The following is a 19,872-nucleotide window of genomic DNA, read 5'->3' as shown; positions in this document are numbered from 1 at the left end:
TGAGGCAAAGTTATATTACAGCACTCATGAGCATGGACTCAGAAGCCAAAGTGCCTAGGTTTGCATTGTGGCCCCTCCACTCACACTAGCTGTGTGGTCTTAGGTATGTTATTTAACATCTCCATGCCTCAGTTTGTCTATAATATGGGACAATACGAGGGTACTTCAAAAAGTTCACGGAAAAACAGAACGGAAAGATAATACAAATTTTTCCATGAGTTTCTTGAAGTACCCTTGTACTAGTGCTACTTCATAGGATTATTATAAGGATTAAATGACATAAATTATTAGAATAGTGCCTCATATAGTAAGCCCCATATAAATATTAGCTACTGTTAGTACTACCATTACTACTATTGGTATTACTACCTCTTTTTCTACTACTACTATCACCAGCACCACCACCAACCCTACTACTACTACTACTACTACTACTACTATGGGAACAGAAGAGAAAATTTCTGATAGACAAAACTAGTTACATCAACACAATGTGCTCCAGATTACAAAGCTCTTTCTCACAACAGCTCTGTGAGAGGTTTTATCCCTCATTTCTAGAGTGTGAGGCTCAAAGTGGTTATTTGACTAGTTTAAACCACATGGAAAATAAGTACGTAGTACAAGTAAAATTCAGACTCAGGCCTCTGAACTCTTTCTACTGCATCATCTACTGCCTGGAATAATGAGACTTGGTAGAATGCCAAGTAATTACTAAAAATAAAGATGGATATAAATACATTGTTTATATCTTCCAATTCCGCCTCACCAGTGGGTGGCAGAAGCCTCTAGATCAAGGGTACGGGAGGTAAACTTCCTCGTCTTCCCTGTCCCTATGTCCAGATCCATGTCCCCATATCCACTCTTCTTCATTTACTCTTGCGTACTGCACAGTCAGAGGACTTATGTTAATTTTGAAACAATTTAGTCTGACTACCTCAGATTTAAGAAGAGAACACCGAGGCTACAGAACAAAACATAAAACCCCCGAGGCTGGCATTTAAAGAGAACCAAGCTCTGTTAATTCTCTTAGTATATTGTCTTTCATATTTGCTTCCTATTTTTGCATTCCCATTTTTATCAACTTCATTCAGGTTCTTTACACTGTACTCACAAACCAAAGAAACTGCTTCACATCCAATATACTAACAATTTGTTCATCTTCCTGAAATACCATAAAGACTCTGAGGCACCTTAAAGGCAAAGACTAAGTTCATTTCTTTATATACTTCCCACAATATCTAACATAAAGCTATGTTTAATAAATAGCTATTAATCTCAAAAATGAGCTCTTTGAAGGAAGAAGGGTAAAGAAATATACTCTTCAGGAAAAGGAATTGGTGCCAAGATTTTTTTAGCATTTTTATAAATAATATGGAACTGAAACATTGAAAATATTGAAATCTCCAAGTTTATGCTACTTTTCTGACATGAAAGGACTGAATAAGAACAACCACTGTCGTACAAACTTATTAAAAATTAGCTAATATACAAAGAAACATATTTAGAGGAAAACTGATGCATAAATGATGCATAAAACATTCAGTAAGCAGGGGTCTGAGAGACCAACACACTGTATTTCTGAAGACAACAGTTTAATTTACCACAGAGGCCAAGAAAGGCAACAAAATGATTTTGTTTTTTTTAAGAGCTCATTGATTGCACAAATATTTATTGGGTGCTTATGTGTGCCAGGTACGGGGGTTACAGTGTGATCAACGAAGAACATATCCCTGTCCTCATGAGGTTTAGAGGAAGCCTGTTTACAACCTCATAAACAACATAAAACTAACAAATTATATGCGCATGGAGTAAGAGCAAGTTCATAAAACAGGGAAGGAGTTAATTTAGACGGAAAGGGCAGAGAAGGCTTCTCTCCAGAATTAAGTTTTAAGGTGTGCATGAAGAATAAGCAGGAGTTGGCCAGGAAAGAATGAGATCAGTAACTTTTAAGGCAAAAAGAACATCATGTCCCTGAGGTGGGAAAAGTTTCACTTGTGTAGGAAGGGAAAGCAAGCCCCGGGCCTCGTGGTATAAGATGAGGCAGGAGGGCAGCCAGATCATAAAAGCCGTCCTATGGATGTTGTCACAGATTGTGGATTTTAGCCCAACTACAGTGAGAAGACCCTAGTGCCACTGAAGCAAAGGCACTAAAAACACAAAACGTTACTGATCCCAAGGAACATCTGTACTTATCTAACTTGACTAAGTTCTAATAGATGCCTCATACATTAAAAAAAAAAAAAAAGACTTGAAAAACAGTCCAATATACCAACCAAGCAGATAAAAGGACATCTATAAAGGCAGAGGAAAAAAGTTTAACTAGAAGCCAGGCCACAGCACAGACACCACAATGTAACTGGTAAATTTAGTGCCATTTTTAAACATACTATTTTGGATGTATTTTCAAGATGCTAATTCTAGCATATAAAATAGACTTTCAGCAAATTCATGTTTATTAAAATAATACATATTTGTAAGGTGTTATTTAAGGGATATGGAACAAATTAAAATTCATCAACTATTGTTGATGTTCAAGAGACAACAAAATTATTACTATATCCCAAACATAAAGAAACATCTCAGAAATTTAGTAGTAGTTATTCTTTTGCAACTGAGTTAGGAATGACAACAGTGTAAAGATTAAGATGTAAGAGGCAGGAGTTGAAAAACTCCTATTTCTTGAAAGAATAGAAGCAGGAGAACAGAGAGGATTAAAAGGAGGAAAAAAATCCCACTGAAAGTCCCACAAAAATTTGATGTCCATAGTACAGAGTTATTAAACAGAAACGACTACAAAAAATATACCTCCAACGGTAAAGTAACATGAAAAGTACCTGCAAAACCTGACAAGTCAGCAGAAAGTGATGAACTACTTGAGCTTTCAATAACTGCTTAATGTTAAACATCTGCTGGTGGTGATCTGCTCTGATGAGGACTTCCAAAGATGCGAGCAGGGTTTCCCAAACACCTTGCTGAGAAAAAAAAAACACACAAACCAATTGGCACACAGTTACTGAAAAACATGCTGCATGCTTTTTAGAACATACACAATAGAACAACCTAACACTGCGTATATATTTAGTGTGAAAGATTAAAATTTGTCAGAAAAGAAGAAATCATAAGATTTATCTTCTTTTATTTTTTGTCAACACTTCATTTCTAAGTACCTATGTTGAATGCAATACTGTATTCAGTGCTTTAGTATATTACCCTTTCTGTGATGTTAAATGACATGTATTTTCAAAAGGTGAATGATCTTGAGAGAATTATTCAAACTAGAGAAGCCTACATATGACCAATATAATCGTTTTCAAATCATTTATGTTCAGTGTTATCAAAAATGTATAAATTTCAATGCTAACTGGCATATGCAGCATTTAACAAAATAATTTTAGAACAAATTGTACTAAATTGAAAAGTCACAAACAATGTGAAAATTCTGCATTTTTGGATTAATTTTACTTTTCAGTCCAAAGAATAAAATTCTCTGCACAATTACAATCCGTGTCTTCAAAGAGTAGTTAGCATCCTTTAAAGGTGCTTTAAAATGCTCCTCCCATATTGAATCAACCTTAAATCATCCACAATACTAGAGAAAAAGAGCTTACATAGATAATATTAAAAGGTAATCTTCACCTCACCCTATTGCCCTAATTGACCTTTCAACAACGCAGTTAACAAGAAGCAAAATTAACAAGCTTGGGTTGCAGGTCTTACTATTTCTTCTGCCATTATTGGACAGTAATGAACAATGAAAAGACTAAGAAATGACGGACTTAATCACACTACTCTAACCAAGGCCTCTCTCTTCACAGATGGAGCTAAGATGCCCTAAAAGAAAAAGCCACACGAAAACTGGGAGACAAGGCAGCCTAAGTATGAAAACTTGATTCAGATTTGAAAAATAGTGCCAGTGTAAACAAATCACCACCACCAACAATAAAACAACAAAAATCAAACTCAGCTCAAAAACAATTAATTAAAAGAAAATATTTCAAATCCAAAAGTGCTTTATTAATTTGAATTCAATGAATTTTTTTTTTTTATCAGACAACTCCAAGTTTTGCTTGTTCTTCAAAATATCAAATAAGCTAATTGTCCGACATTTAGTTAAGGTTAGATTTTCCAATCTGCAACTGAGCATATTCTTTATTATATGTTTATACTGCCTTTGCTCTAATTTGTTTATATATGATATCCCTGTATTTACTTGCTTTCTCTCCCTGCAATATTACACACATTTTTTATCTATCTACCTATCTATCCATCTCTATGCTTATTTTAGGTTTAAAAGTGAATATTCAAAATGAGACTAGAAATCACAATAAATTACAAAATTTAAAAAAATGACAAATACCATAAATACCACAAAACACAGAAAAATAGCAATAGTTTATTTAGCTGCTTTTTAATACTTTTCTCTTATGCTTTTAGCTGCATACTTTTTGATTGTCTCTGCACATAACAATAATTTTGTAATATAATTTTCTATGGGAATAACAGAAAAACAATTTTCTTTTCTCTGGTATGTTTGAACTAAATTCACTGTTATTAATGAAACTGGTTTTTTAGCTTCACAACTTGTTAATGATAATGTTAAATTTTTAGAGACTGTTGCCAAATTTGCAAATAATACATTTTTTAAAAATTCTAAAGGCATATACTCTGAATTGCATTTTAAATAATTATGTTTGATGATAATGTTGTTATATTCTACTTCTAGACAATCAAGTTTTTTGCAAAAATCACCAATACCTACTAGAACCCTGCCAAACTTGGGGTGGGACAGTCTACACTATAACTAAGAAGACTGCGTGAGCCTATACCACTAAGAATGTTTAAAACTAGGGCAGAGAGGAAACAGCTCTGCGCTCATTGCCTGGCTGCGTCCTTGTGAAGACCAGTTTCTCCATTCCAGGTGCTGAGATTCAGTGCCCAGACCTAACATCTATCTATGTTGCTTACTTCATGCTTATGATGAGGCCTTGCCCCACACACCACAATCCCAGCTTTGCCTCCTGTCCAGCATGGCTTGCCCACTCAGAAATATGTCCATTTCCCTTCTCCTGGACCTGACTCCCCAGACTCTTAGGAGGCCACCCTTTCAGAGTTTATAGGAAATATAAGCTCCCAACTGATCCAAATGAGCCCATATACTCTTGGCTGAGTACAGTGTTCTCAGCCATCCCAAGTTCTGATCTTGACCTTCCAGCTCAGTATTACTAGTGGCTGTTCAAAACTTTGAATAGGAAACACAGATTTTCATTTATAGTTAACATAACATTGAAGTAGTAAATTCATTCTTTTCTTCACAAGAATTAGATGAATGTTTAAAAGTACGTATCTCCCTCCCACAACCAGGCACACTCCCAGTGCCATGGGGCCCACCCGGGGTCCTGAGGAATGGATCTGGGGGCCACCAGCAACTAGGTAAGGAGCATGCCAGAAACATCACCTCCATGTGGGTGGCCTACCACAGCCACCACAATAACCACAGCTGCCATGAAAACGGCTAGAAGCCACAACCACCGTGCAGATGGTCCACTAGCAACTAGAGTGCATTGACACAAGGAGAGTCACCAACAGAGACCAAAGAAAAGAAGAGGATATCTTTCTCCACAAGGCACATTCCAGAGAGACCGAAGAAGCATCTGCTCTACAATAATATTGGGGGACATGAACACACCTCTCAGCATCGCACAGATCATCTAGGCAACAAATCAACAACTCTGAGTAATCAACCATTACTCTTTCAGAAGGAGAGAAGAGATCTAGGGTTATCAGAGGTGGGAGGGGGGAGAGAGAGAGAGGGATGGGGAGAGATTGGACAAGGGGCATAAAGAGTAAGGACAATTTGTAACAATATATATGCAAGTAATATTGATTTGATCAACACATGTCAATGTTGAGCCCCCAAAATATTATAATCAATTATGATTCAATAAAAATAAAAATAAAATAAAATAAAATGTCTTCCAACTGTAAACAGAAAAATAAATAAATAAATAAAAATAAAAGTACATGTCTCTATTTACTATAGGTAAAATGTGGAAGCTACCTAAGTGTCCCTTGATGGATGAATGGCTAAGCAAAATGTGGTGTATCCATACAATAGCATATTAGGAATATTATTCAGCTTTAAGAAGAAAATTTTGACATATGCTACAACAGGGATGAACCTTGAGGACATTAATGCTAAGTGAAATAAGCTAATCACAAAAGACACATCCTATATGATTCCACTTATATGAGGAACTTAGAGTAGTCAAAATCATAGAGGGAGAGCGGTGGCTGCCAGGGGCTGTGGAAAGTGGGGAATGGGGAATTGTTTAATGAGTACAGAGGTTTGGTTTTACAAAATGAAAAGTGTTATGGAGATGGGTGGGTGATGGTTGCACAACACTGTGAATGTACTTGATGCCACTTGAAAATGGTTATGATAGTGTATTTTATCTTATGTGTATTTTACCACAATAAGAAAAAGGGGGAAAAGTACATATTACATGCCTCTGCTTTATTCCATATCTTCCAGTCAAGCAACAGCTCCTCTAACAGTTTCACATCTTGGATTATAGCATTGGACTCTATATCCAACTTAAACTCTTCATTCTCACTGATATGAATAATATCTTCACCGCAGCAAACTTCAAGAAGGGTCTATGGAAAATCAACATTAATACAACAGGCATTAACAATGATCAATCAAATAATTTAACAGAAACATTACGCTTTCAATCTTAGCAGTCGTAACATTAAATTCAAAGGAAAACTGGTAAATAATTCAACATTTCACAAAGTCTCTTTAATCTGTTTTGTAAAACAACTCAAATAAATAGAAAACCCCAACCTTTCAAATATTTGTGATTTCTCAGTTTCAAACATGGTGTAAAACAAAATACCTTCTATTTTTATTTTTTCAATTGAATTAAACTGCTATTTGGCTTTAAAACCTTTTCAAAAAAGTAGTAAGGATTCATGCCACACATGTATGGGTCTCGAGAGTTTAAAGAGGTAGGTGCGGGGGGCAGGGGTAGAGAAACCTTCTTTTGCCTTAGTATCAGTATCCTCAGAGAGAAATACTTCCGCAATGTTACCAAATGCTGACGGCTAGAAAAAAGTTTAAATATATGATAGCGGGATCATAACAAAAACATGGACATCTGTGACTTTAAAACTAACTCTGTAGCAGCACTGCCTAATGGAATGGTATGTCTCTAGGTACGTCTCTAGCCCACTGTGGGAGCTGAAGCAATTTCATCCATCTACAGAATGAGTGGCCAGCTTGGCAGGCGTCTATGGTCCATCCAAATCTAAAATTCTATGAGTTTATTTTTTTTTCTTACTTTTCTAAAATGCTTTAAAGAAAAGAAAAATGTAATCAATTAATGATGAAAAGAACCAGAAGGGTACGTTAGTTTGAGTAAATATACCCTAAAGGAGCAAAACACAAAACTATCACTGGAAGGCTTTGAGTATCACTGCTTATGAAACTGTGAGAATAAATTTTGTGAGGTCATACCTTCAAAATGTGATAGCCAACGATGCATTTTCGTTTGATCAACACCTGATGAATCATGGAAAGTCCATGACAATTTTCTAATTCATGAACTCTCTGTTGGTTGTACTTAATTAATGAGAGTATAACTTGCAGTGCTAACGCTTGAGTTTCTTCACAGCTACTGAGTTCAACAACCTAAAAAAAGTAGATATATTTTTCTCCTAATTTGTTGAGAGTAAAAATTTAACATGTGTGATTATTACCTCTATGTAATATCAATCTAACAGTTTCTATGAACGTTTATTTTTTAACACTCACACTAACCATTTAAGAATTGTGGATAAACAAAACTGAGCGAAAGGCATAAATTCCATTCTCTTTAATCTCTGTAGTATATTATAAATGGACTAAAATAACATTACAACCTTAGAGGTCAGTAGCATTTTATAATTAGTGATCTGAATTGTCAGCAAAATGTTTCAAGTTTTCAGTAGAAAAGTCAATCAACAAATAGACTCAACGGAAAAAGACATGATGCTTGCCCCCCGTGGGGCCTACTGTCTAGTCAGAGATAAGACCCACATGTAAAAAGCACGTGTTGTGGCTCATACTTCAATTCAGCCAACACTTTCTGACAACTACTGTACATAAGAAACATACACCCATTATTATGATAAAAGGTAAAGAAGAATGAGAAGAAAGAATTGCCATGAGAGCACAGAAATCACTTCTGACCCCTACCTGCTTGGTTTAGGGAAGGCTATGAGGAGAGGAGATGGTCTGGAAGGAGAGCCCAGTTCTGGAAAGCAGAGATAAAGGGGTGGCTGGGATGCAGAGTAGAGGGATAAAGGCCTGCACTAGCAGTCCATGGTACACCTAGGAGGCTGCAGATTGCCTGTTCGGCCAGATGGTGGACAGTAGGCTCAAACGGCAGCCTATGCATGTAAGGATTTCAAGGAGACTGAAGTTTATTTTTGTAGGGGAGGGAAGGATATAAAGTTTCTAAGTTTTAAACGTGAAAACATACTTTAAGTATTGGCAACATCCTAATATATGTAAGATAAAAATTTAACCATTTTCTTAGGATCCAATCACTGTATCAGTAATCATAACAAAATTATATTCAAAACCTTGATGAAAGAGGAAAAACCAAGGATATACATTTTGAAATTGTACAATGATATAAAAGGAGACTACAAAATGTTTATGAGAAGTTAAAGAGCTTTAAATTTTAAAACACTAGGGGAAAATTTATTCTTCTAAGTAATAGATGCAAAAAAAATTATGCAAAAGGAAGAGGAGGAAAAGACGGCAGCTTACAGAGTATGGTAGGTTAAGTGCTAACAAGATATTTATAAGAACACTAACAAGAAATGTTGATATGCCCCTTATTGCAAAATTAATCAAGGTGGTCCCATTAAAAGGAAGAAAGCCAGTTAGGGAGACAGTGTGAAAATTTGATTAGGTCGCAGAAGCTATACTTAGGGGTAAAGAGAAGATGGCATTCTGAGGACAAAGGAAGATGGAGGACCCCGAAGACAGAGAAATGATTTGTGCCAAAGTGAAACCATTTGTGCCCCCTATTATGGATTTTAGAAATCTCTGAAAAAGTCAATATATAATTATTGGCTGCCTACTCTGCATCAGATACTACATTAGATAAGTCATTGTCCTTGCCCTCCAATAACTAAATAGAACAGATATGAAATGATTTACTCTAAAGTGGTACTTATCATTACGTACCTGAGTCAAACTCTTTATATTCCTCCTCTTTAAACAAACTCCAGACTCAAATAAATAAAAAATTTTTTAATTTTTTAATTTTTTATTGACCTTTGTTTTTTTTCCCCATGCATTAGAAAGCTTTAAGAGATAAATGTTTCTTTTTCACATATACCTTATTTTAAAAAATGCATTTCTTTCATTTCATTACTACAGCATGCATTTTTCTTTCCAAAGGCAATGTAAAATTTCATATATTTAACATTTTAATTGTTCTAATAACATTTCTGCATAATAGAAAACTTCTAAAAATCTTCATAAATTAGAAGAAACTGTAATCATCTGTGGCAGAAAGCTTGATGACATCTTTAATATGCGATTTTTTTAATGCTAAAAATTTAATACAGTTGAGGGCAGCTTTTCTTTTTTTTGGTAGTCTAAAAGAAACTCTTTATCAACAATAAAGAAGTAGTTTCTCTTTAGACAAAATTATAATCAGTGATTCTTACCCTAGCAAAGAGAAAAACAAATATACCAGTTCCACCAATCTCATGCAGAATGCCTTGAATAGTTTTACATTCGGTAGGCTGGAGGTTCTTTAGATGATGAGGTTCTAATAAGATGCTCTGAGCTTCTTTTGAGCTGAAGGGTCTTTGAGAGAGCTGAGTTTTCATCTGACCTTTAAGTCGAATCACTGGCTCATAGATGGTATACTGAGCAGGACAGTAAGTTGTATAAACAATTGAAAGACTTTCCTGAAACACAAATATTTTCCTTCAGTAACTAAACACAGTTTTAAAAGTAAGTTATCAACTAGCAAATAAATATTTCAAAGTGAAAAGACACTCAACTGATCTTTTTCTTTGTTTTAAAAGACAGCTACTGCACTAAACCAAGATGAACATGAGAAGTAAGGCTGCTTTCCACAAAGGAAATGATCAGTTTCATTGAGCAGCGATCAACAGTGTAAACACATCAAGACTGAGAAGGATTCAGCTTTGATCAGTTTAGGATAAACACGAAATTAAAGTTGACTATTACTACCAATAAACAGCTATGTCTTACACCACACTCATTATCTACCAGGCACTGTCTTAAGTAACCACTTATAAATATTGGGAACTCTGAGTCAATTTATCTGAAATTTTTGCTTTGGATTTGCTTACAGGCTGGCTACTTATTTAAAAGTGACTCTAAAGTAGATCATTTTTTCTACTACAATAAAATTCCAGACTGCCAGCACACCTAAAGTAAAATTAAATAGAAATTTCCATATTTTTTCCATGCAGAGGGTAGTATCAATTAGCCTCTAGCTCCCTGTGAAGCTTCTCTAAGCAACTTTAAAAATTAGGGTAAATTTTAAATACAGAATGTACTCTGAGGTGGTCTTGGTGGCAGCAGTTGCCAAGCTCAGGCTCTGGGAAATCATGTTCATGCAGTGTCTTCTCACAGAAGTCGGTGGGGGCCTTGGGCTTTGGCGATTTATGACTCATGGCAGTTTAAGCACAGTTTCATCAGACATCCTGTCCAGTACATTTGTGCACCACCTAAACCAGCTACAGTCGTTGTATACGGTTGTGCTGGAACCACACCTGCAGAATGTTTCAAACCTGCAGTAGTTTTCATCAGAAACCTGACTCCGCACCTTGACAGGGGGGCACCACTTCTGCCTGACCCACTCTTTCATTTCTTCATAACCCCCATATTACTAAATCAGGCTTAAAGAATCTGCTTTCTAAAGAGTTTTCACATAAAAAAAAAAAAAAAAAAACCTTAGAATTTTCAGTAATGATAATTTCTGTTGAATTTTATAACTCATATGACCTATATTCTTTTTAGGAAAAATAAAAAGATTAAGGAAAAATTTTTATGAAAACAAATGGATTAATCAGAAACTAGAGAGTTAAAACTAGTATTAAAGAAATACTTGTGTGACATCCTCAGTTTCCCTAAAGCAGAGTTTCTCAAAGTGTGGTCCCCAACCAGCAGCATCAGCATCAACCAGGAACTTATCAAAACCGTCAACTCTGGCTAGCTGGTTAGCTCAGTTGGTTAGAGTGCAGCCTTGTAACACCAAGGTCACTGGTTCGGATCCCCACACCGGCCAGCCACCAAAAACAAAGAAACAAACAAACAAAATGTTACCTCTTGGGCTACACTTCAGATCACTGAATCAGAAGCTCTGGCCCAGCAATTTGTTTTAACAAGCCCTCTGAGATTGTGTGATTCCGATGCATGCTCAGATTTGAGAACCATTTCCCTAAAGCATGTCTTCTCAGTGATGGGGCATTTGGAGTAGGATAATTCATTGTTCTATAATAGTGCTAATGCACCATAGATCATTTAGCGTCCCTGGTCCCCACTCCATAAGCTAACAACTAAATCCCCACCCCCTTATCACCACCATTTTTGAGTACTCCTTAAGGAGAAAAGGATTGTATGTCCAATGTCAGAGCTTTAGGTAAATTCCATTTTTTTACTCTATATTTTGCCACAGATATATGCAGGCACTTCAGAAAGTTCATGGAAAAATGGAAATAAAGGATAGTATGAATCCTTCCACGAACTTTTTAAAGACCCCTCCTATATTTAACACCATTTAAGACTTACGTGTTTTACGAAACATCTGTACTACAATTTCTCCTTTATTTTAGTCAAATGCTAGAGCTTTAAAATATAATTTATTTTGATTTGAAATATACACTTCAACAACAAAAGACACATTCCAAAACAGCAGTCTTCAAGTAAGAAGTATCTCTGACCTATAATTGTACTTCTCATAAAGCAAGAGAAAGAGGAACACAGTTTTATGGCCAGATCTACCAGATTTTTTTTTGTTTTTTTAAAAGATGACCGGTAATGGGATCTTAACCCTTGACTTGGTGTTGTCAGCACCACACTCTCCCAAGTGAGCTAATCAGCCATCCCTACATAGGGATCCGAACCCATGGCCTTGGTGTTATCAGCACCACACTCTCCCAAGTGAGACACAGGCTGGCCCTCAGATCTACCAGTTTTTAACAGATCTTCTAAGACTATAAAGGCTCAGTTTTCTAGTTGCTATAATGAAAAATTCCCATCACTAGCTCATAAACTGTATACTGGTGGAACAAAATATTAATGTGTAAAAAGCAATAGTCTCAAATATGCAGAATTAGCAATACTTTGAAAGCAAAATTTCTAATTGTTACTGATATTAAAAAAATAAGTTTTCTAAAACCTGAATACATGTAAGTAAATATCGAGAGCCGTCCTACTATAAGGAACAGCATGAGAGACTGAAGAGTGATGCCCTTTGTTCAGCAGGCTGCAAGAGGGTCTCGTATGTGTGGCACAGCTCCGTGGAGATTTGTTTGTTTCACCTTTACTTGACAAGGCTTTTCAGAATTAAAGGCCTAACTTTTGACTTAGTGTGGCTTTGGGGGATTCCAAGGGCCCCGGAGTTTCTCAAAGCCATACTAGCATGTCCTTCAGAAGATTCCAAGGGCCCCGGGGTTTCTTAAGGGACATGTTAATAATATATCAAAATTAATTGGTTTATTTAAAAGGCATTGTCAGTACTAAAGGTGTTTTTGATGCATGTTCCCGGTATGGGTTGGCTCCATTTAATTTTGTTATTAATCTTCCTTATTAGTGATATGTGCATTAACCCATTGTGGCTGTGGTCATACTCTTTTACGTGTGGAATGAAGTTATGTTGGATTTCTATCCACATTCCCCCAGGGAGACGGTGGGTCTGGGTGCAGTAATGTTTATAACTAATTGATCACAACCAGTTACAGATTTCTTTGTTTCTCCCCACTCCCACAGTTTCACTTGATTTACCAAGAACATGTTCTTTCCTTAGTAATAATAAGAATAATATAGTGTGTTTTTGTTAGCTTGAGTAGGATCATTTAATTTTTCACATTGTTCCTTGTACTGTTCCCAGAGTCAATTGGCAAGGAAACAGAAAGTTTTACTATAATGATAAATAGGTACAATAGTAGAGATATATAAATGGTTTTGATATTAATAGATTTTGTTTAGATTAGTTTAAAGTATAATTGTTTTTAATAGTAGTACAAAATATAATAGAACATTATAATTAAGTTTCATTATATAAAATCATGTTTTAGATATTGTGATTTTGGTTAAGAATTAAAATAATTAAAATAAAACATAAACATTAAATTGCTAAATATAAATGTAAGTAAGATTTAATAGGAATTTAGAATATAAGTTTATGTGTAAGTTTAAAAGGTTAAGAATTGTGATTCAGACCAAAAGTCTGACATTTTAAAGCCAAGCATGCTGCTACTGTATGGTTTCCTGGCCATAGGCCACAGGCTTTGGGGTGAACTATTGATGCACGAGTGGGTGCTTTTATCACAGCGTGAGTGCTTTGGAACATTCTGATTTTTCTTTTTCAATAGAGATGAAATAAAAAATGTTTTGATTAAAAGATAAATCATCATGTAAAATGTTAAGTAAAAATATAAATAAAGCAAGATTCTTGTGGTTATTGTCTACACTTGCACTAGACATCTGTGGTCCATCTCTTCCTTTTCACCGAATCCACACCACCTATTCAGGTCCAACAAATCCTGCGGAGCTGGTCTCCGGCAAGTAAAGCTAATATAAATGAATATTAGTATTTATTTGTAAGGAAATGTAATGAGCAATATTTTTTAAGAGTATGTCAGGATAACAAATGTTACATTTTGACTGTGTCATAAACATTTTTCTGAATAATTAGTAGGTAGAAAATGAACTAAACTGATAAACTTAGAAATATAATTCTAAGGAAAAGAGAATATAAAATTAAAACCTAAAACAAATTTCAATAGGAGATCAAAGTGTTTCAAATATTTTCAGGAAAAAAAACATATTCTAAGACAAGAAAATGTTAAGTAATTAAATAAAAATCTTTAGAAATGCAATTCATAGTTAATTACACATTTCAATAAATACACTTACATACAGTTACTATGAAGTTGAAACATAAAATTAAAACTTACAATTAATAGACCAATGTCCACATCTTTTTTGGTCATAAAAAGATCTTTGATTTGTTCACATTGCAAAATTTCTTTATTAACATATTTGGAGTAGTCGTTCACGGGCTTGCCATATTTACATGGCATTAGAGATGTGTAGTTGGGTCCACAAGCATACAGGTAAAAGGCTTCTTGTGAACCGATCTTAGCTCCTGAATAGCAGAAAAATATAGTTAGTTATTTAAAACACTCCAACCAGAATTTTTCATAAAAAGCAAGAAACCAAGAGTTAATTTTTTTGCCAGATACTTTCACTTGTTCACCATATCTTGTAAAATTAATAAAGCCTCAATTTCCAAATTAGTGTAATGAGAAAATAACCTATACCAACTATGATGGAAGATGAATTAATGTACACAAAGTTAACTGTGAAACTCTTGATAAAATAAAATCATAAAATTTCTATTTGCTTCTTAAGCCAGAAATGTTTTTAATTTTATTTTCCTTTGTTTTTATAAATGAAAATTATACATGGGTAAATTCTATTTTTAAATGAAATTTGAATTATCATCTTTATTCCTTTCTATTTATTCCATCAATACTGTCTGAATGCTATTATGTGCCAAGTTTAATGGTATATTTTAAGAAATCATATATTTCATTTTTCCCCTAAAATTTGCTATCTACATAGGATATTATAAAATTATAAATAAAAGAAACAACCATTCCAAGTCTATTAGTCACAATATGCGTTTGCCAGGATTGCAAAATAATGTTTATTTAATATAAGCTTCTCTTTTTTGGGGGGTGGGGGAAGAGTTGAGGGTTGCATTTCTATATTAAATGTATATATCAATTACAGGACACATCTAGATTATAAAGATGTTAAAATATTTTTAAAGTACATTTTAGAATCTTGGAAATACAGTACTTATTAAACACAGGTAAAGGAACAGAGATCAATATTTTAACTAGGTTAATTTACTTATTTAATACTTGTTAACTGAAAGAAAAATTTGGAAATGCTTCAAAGGGAAAAATATACCATTGAAGAGCAGCAAATTTCCCAGGTCCCATTTTCCAGCCAATTGCAAAAACTCTTCTTGGGATGATAAACAATGGCCGATCATGCAAAATGTTTTATTGCTATCAGATGACAAACTTGTTTTTCTTGGAAGCACAAAATCCAAAGTAACATCAGTCTTCCTACATTAAAAACAAAGTTAAATCAATGACTTCAGGGGCTACTATTACTAAGGATGTTTAAAGTATAAATGATTAACAATGGGAAATTCTTGAACAATTTTCTTGAACAAAATTCTTGAAAATTGTTCAAGAATTTCCCATTGTTAGCTTAGAATAAGCTAACATGGCTAGCTCTTCCTGAGAAATGCAACTTTGTATATATTTATGTTAAAACTTCCCCCCAAGGCTCTCTGTTTCATTTTTAACATATACATTTACCTATTTTAATAGTAATTATTTTTAATAAAGATGTGAGATACCTTCAATGGCACACTTCTTCCCTTTTTGCTGTGACTACATGATTGCCATCTAGTGACATTATGACAAAATAGATTTTTTAAAAAATTTATTTTTTAAAATAGTTTTTTTAAAGGGCAAAAGAAAACCTATTGCAGGATGCATGCAAAATGAGTTCAACAAGTATCTACTCTGTGCCATATATTTCTGCCATGTTTGTGTGCTGTTCATCAAATAACAGAAAGCATCAAGTCATTTTTAGTGTCATTATGTATTATTAAAAATGGCCTCTTAGAAGGTATTCTTTGTAGAAATTATTCTATAGCACAGAAAGAGATAAAGATAGCACCAAATTTAAATTGACAGATAATATATTTGTCCTCAGTCACATGTTCATTGCTCTGAAATCTCTAATTTGAGGCAAACAATTACCTCAAAGGAATGCAGAATAAGTGAGTGAGTGAAAAAACAGAGGGAAGTATGAATCACTGACGGCCCACTCTCAGTAGAACTGTCCACGATGAACGTCTCATCTCTCATTCTGAGCAGTTAGTTTATGGCTTCCACACCTGTCAGTTGGCCTGATTCAGAAAAAGGCTGTGGGGGCAGTACAGCCTAGAGTGTGGGCTCTATCCAGGGTCAGAGTCTGGGCTCAAGTTTCAGCTCTACCCCCTACTTACGGCATGACTTTGGGCAAGTTACTTTACCACATTCTGGGTCTCAGTTGCCTCAGATGTAAAACAGAGATAATAATATCCCTACTTCATAGTGTTGGTGGGTAATCTGAGTGCTTAAAGTAGTGCTTAAAGCAGTGCCTGGCACCTATTGAGAGATCAAGAATTGAGAGGAAAGAGTCCAGGAGAAGAAGAAGGGGAGGCTCTCTACTCTCAGCCCCACCCTGCATTCCAAGTTAACTCCAGGTTCTGGAAACAAGCTTACTGGTTGGCTACAGCTGCCATGCAGGCTTACACAGGTGAGAAAACTGAGATCTTCCCAGACAGCATTTTATTTGGAAAATGGAAATCAGGCTTCAATGATGTCTTTTCATGCATTTTTTAAATGAACAAAACAAAGCTGAACTCCTGATCTTACTTCTAAAGCCTGTTCTCTTCTATAGCAGTCATGGGCTGGGGACGCTAAAGCCAGGCACAGCCCTTCTGCCTGCCACCTCCAGAACTCAGGCTGGACAGCTGGAAGCAATCAGCATCGCAGCCTCCCTCAGCAACACCCGTCTTCTGTTAGTTTCCAGAAGCCCTGTCCTCTGCCCGGAGCATTCCTCCTCCCGCCTGCTCAGAGCAAGCAGGCTCTGTCTCCTCCCTCAGGTCTCAGCTTCATGCCCTGTTCTTAGAAAGGTCTTCGCTGATCCACCCATCTTAAGTATCAGACCTGATATTTTCTGTCTCAGGATGTGTTACCTTTGTGGTATTTGTGATAATTTGTAAATATTCATTTAACTGAGTTTGCTTGTTGTCTACTTCTTCTTTAGACCGTAAATTCCAAGAAGGCAGGGAATGTGTCTATCTTGTTTACCACTGGCCCCCAGAACTAATACAGCAAATGCTAGGCACACAGTAATTCCTTAATAAATATGTGATGAATGAACACAAGTGAATGAAATCAGTTATTATGTACTAAGGATGTATGTTATTTCTATGGTCTAATCTACCTTAAGGGATTTTTGAAAGAATTAGAAGATAATGTATACAAAGCACCTAGAAAAAGGTTTACACTGTAAGAAGTATGCAATATATTACACCCCATTTGATTAAATCTAGACTTCTCAGCTTGGCATTCAAAGCTCCTACTAGGTAGTTTTACCATTTCCCTTGATTTTTTCTTTCTCATTATTCTGCTTAGACTCTTCCAGCCAGCTTGACCCTCTCCCGTGCTACTAGTTTTGAATTCTGTACCCTCTTTCATGCTATTTCATTCAATAAAATACTTCCCAACTGTTAAAAATCCAAGATGCCTTTAAGTTCATTCAGGGTTAAATTTTACATTAAGATACTCTACAAAATGTTTCTTATTAACCTGGCCACTATCCTCCTGTGTGGTGAAAATCACACAGTGCTCTACCTGAATCTATTGCCTACCATATTTCTAAGACTCTACCTGAATCTACCACCTAGCGTATTTCTAAGACCCTGCCTGAATCTACCACCTAGCATATTTCTAAGACCCTACCTGAATCTACCACCTAGCATATTTCTAAGACTCTACCTGAATCTACCACCTAGCATATTTCTAAGACCCTACCTGAATCTACCACCTAGCATATTTCTAAGACCCTACCTGAATCTACCACCTAGCATATTTCTAAGACCCTACCTGAATCTATTACCTGGTACTTTGGCTTAAATTTTTCTCTAGTCATTCTAAGTTCTTTCAAAAGCCTAATTTAGTTCAGGTATTAGCCTTATTAGCTATTTAATTTAAATAATTTCTTGTGGATTCATATTTATAATATATGGGCTTGGGATTCTGTTCCTTGACCTAATCTATTGTACATAAATGTCTAAATGTCCAGGTTCCTGCATGCTCCCCAAACTCAAATATTAATTCTCAACAGTTACTTCCATGGGAGATTTATTTCGCATGAAAGTGATAAATAGGAGAAAAATATCCAACTCTGACATATATTCCTATGTTAATATATAGTTAATTTCATCTACGCTTTCTGCAATCTGTTTCAGAAGCTATAACAGACTAAAATTAAAACCGTAACTGAGATTAATATGCATTTTCTAAAAATGCTTCATACCTCTGTCCAGAGACCCATATGGAAATTTTCCCATGAATATTCTTTTTCCCGTGGGGCTGCTGTAAGTAGGTGAGTACTAAATGCTGCCATTTGCTTGGGAGAAAAATATTCTCCTGTGATTCCCCCTGTGTTAGTAAAACCGCTTTCATATCATCATTTGAATCCATGCACACACTATGAAAAAAGAGAAAACAAAGGCACAGGCTGAAAACGTGAAAATTCTGACTTCAGTATTTAACACATGTATACAACTCTAAGTGAGATTAAAAATCAGTTCTATTTTAAAATAAACTAACTTTGGGGCTGGCCCGTGGCTCACTCGGGAGAGTGCAGTGCTGATAACACCAAGGCCACAGGTTTGGATCCCATCTAGGGATGGCCGGTTCGCTCACTGGCTGAGCATGACGCTGACAACACCAAGCCAAGGGTTAAGATCCCCTTACCAGTCATCTTTATTGAAAAAAAAAAAAAAATTAAAATAACTTTGTTTTACACCACAATCTCCCTAGTTATTTTATTACATTATTATCTCAATCAATGAACTAAAATAGATTAGACTCATTGGCTGGTGTTAATAATTTAGGCAATAATTTTCAGAATTCAGTTTGTAAAAAAAATTTACTATTACTACTTATATATTCATTACATTTTTAGAGATTACAATGTAATATTTGGTTCATTGAAAAATTAATACATATTGTATGTAAATGTGGAAATGCCAGACTGTTTTGGCTATCTAACCTACTTTGAGGAATTACTGAAAGAATAAGGAGATAATGTATACAAAGCCCCTCGTAATGCTTAAAACATTTACAAAGCATATATTCCTAAATAACATATTGGTTTGTTTAGATTTGAACTTTATACAAATTGTATCACACTATTCATAGTCAATACAAATACAAGACTTTCATGTATACTACTTAATATAGGAAATAGGAAAAAAGGACAAGACAGTAAGGAGATTCAACCTTACTAGACAAAGGCTATTAAATATATAATTTACATGGAAAACATGTTTGTTAATAACATCTTAAGGGCCAACCCGTGGCGCACTCGGGAGAGTGCGGCACTGGGAGAGCAGCAGCGCTCCTGCCGCGGGTTCGGATCCTATATAAGGATGGCCGGTGCGCTCACTGGCTGAGCGCGGTGTGGCCGGTCACAAAAAGACAAAAATAAAAATAAAAAAATAAAAATAAATAACATCTTAAGACTAACTGCAATCTGACAATATTGCCATAGGATAAGATTTTAATAAGAATCTTCTCTAAAATCTAATAGAAAATTTAGGGTTTAATTATAGATTTTTGGATAGAATATATACTGTTACAAAGGTGGTATTAATAACTGTTATAATGTATCTTCATTTTTTAATAAGGTTTTTCTTTTTCATTGTAATGATCTTTCTTAGCATTTTCACACCATGAATT

At 35.2% G+C, this 19,872-nt stretch overlaps 1 protein-coding gene across 1 annotated transcript in view; it reads right to left on the bottom strand.

Annotated features, from left to right (window-relative positions):
* Nucleotides 1–19,872, bottom strand: part of LYST (lysosomal trafficking regulator) — a 147,240-nt gene that overhangs the window by 92,521 nt on the left and 34,847 nt on the right. Inside the window, exons 12-18 of the mRNA XM_063082698.1 lie at nucleotides 18,443–18,616; nucleotides 15,245–15,405; nucleotides 14,221–14,411; nucleotides 9,730–9,975; nucleotides 7,520–7,693; nucleotides 6,508–6,657; nucleotides 2,835–2,972 (exon numbers count right to left, since the gene is read on the bottom strand). Coding sequence (XP_062938768.1) covers nucleotides 2,835–2,972; nucleotides 6,508–6,657; nucleotides 7,520–7,693; nucleotides 9,730–9,975; nucleotides 14,221–14,411; nucleotides 15,245–15,405; nucleotides 18,443–18,616 — 1,234 coding nt within the window. The remainder of the gene's footprint in view (nucleotides 1–2,834; nucleotides 2,973–6,507; nucleotides 6,658–7,519; nucleotides 7,694–9,729; nucleotides 9,976–14,220; nucleotides 14,412–15,244; nucleotides 15,406–18,442; nucleotides 18,617–19,872) is intronic.

The sequence above is a fragment of the Cynocephalus volans genome, chromosome 18 (genome assembly GCF_027409185.1).
Source record: "Cynocephalus volans isolate mCynVol1 chromosome 18, mCynVol1.pri, whole genome shotgun sequence".
NCBI classification, from domain to species: Eukaryota; Metazoa; Chordata; class Mammalia; order Dermoptera; family Cynocephalidae; genus Cynocephalus; species Cynocephalus volans.
The sequence above is the reverse complement of the archived record's forward strand: the minus strand, read 5'-3'. Positions and strand labels throughout refer to the sequence as shown.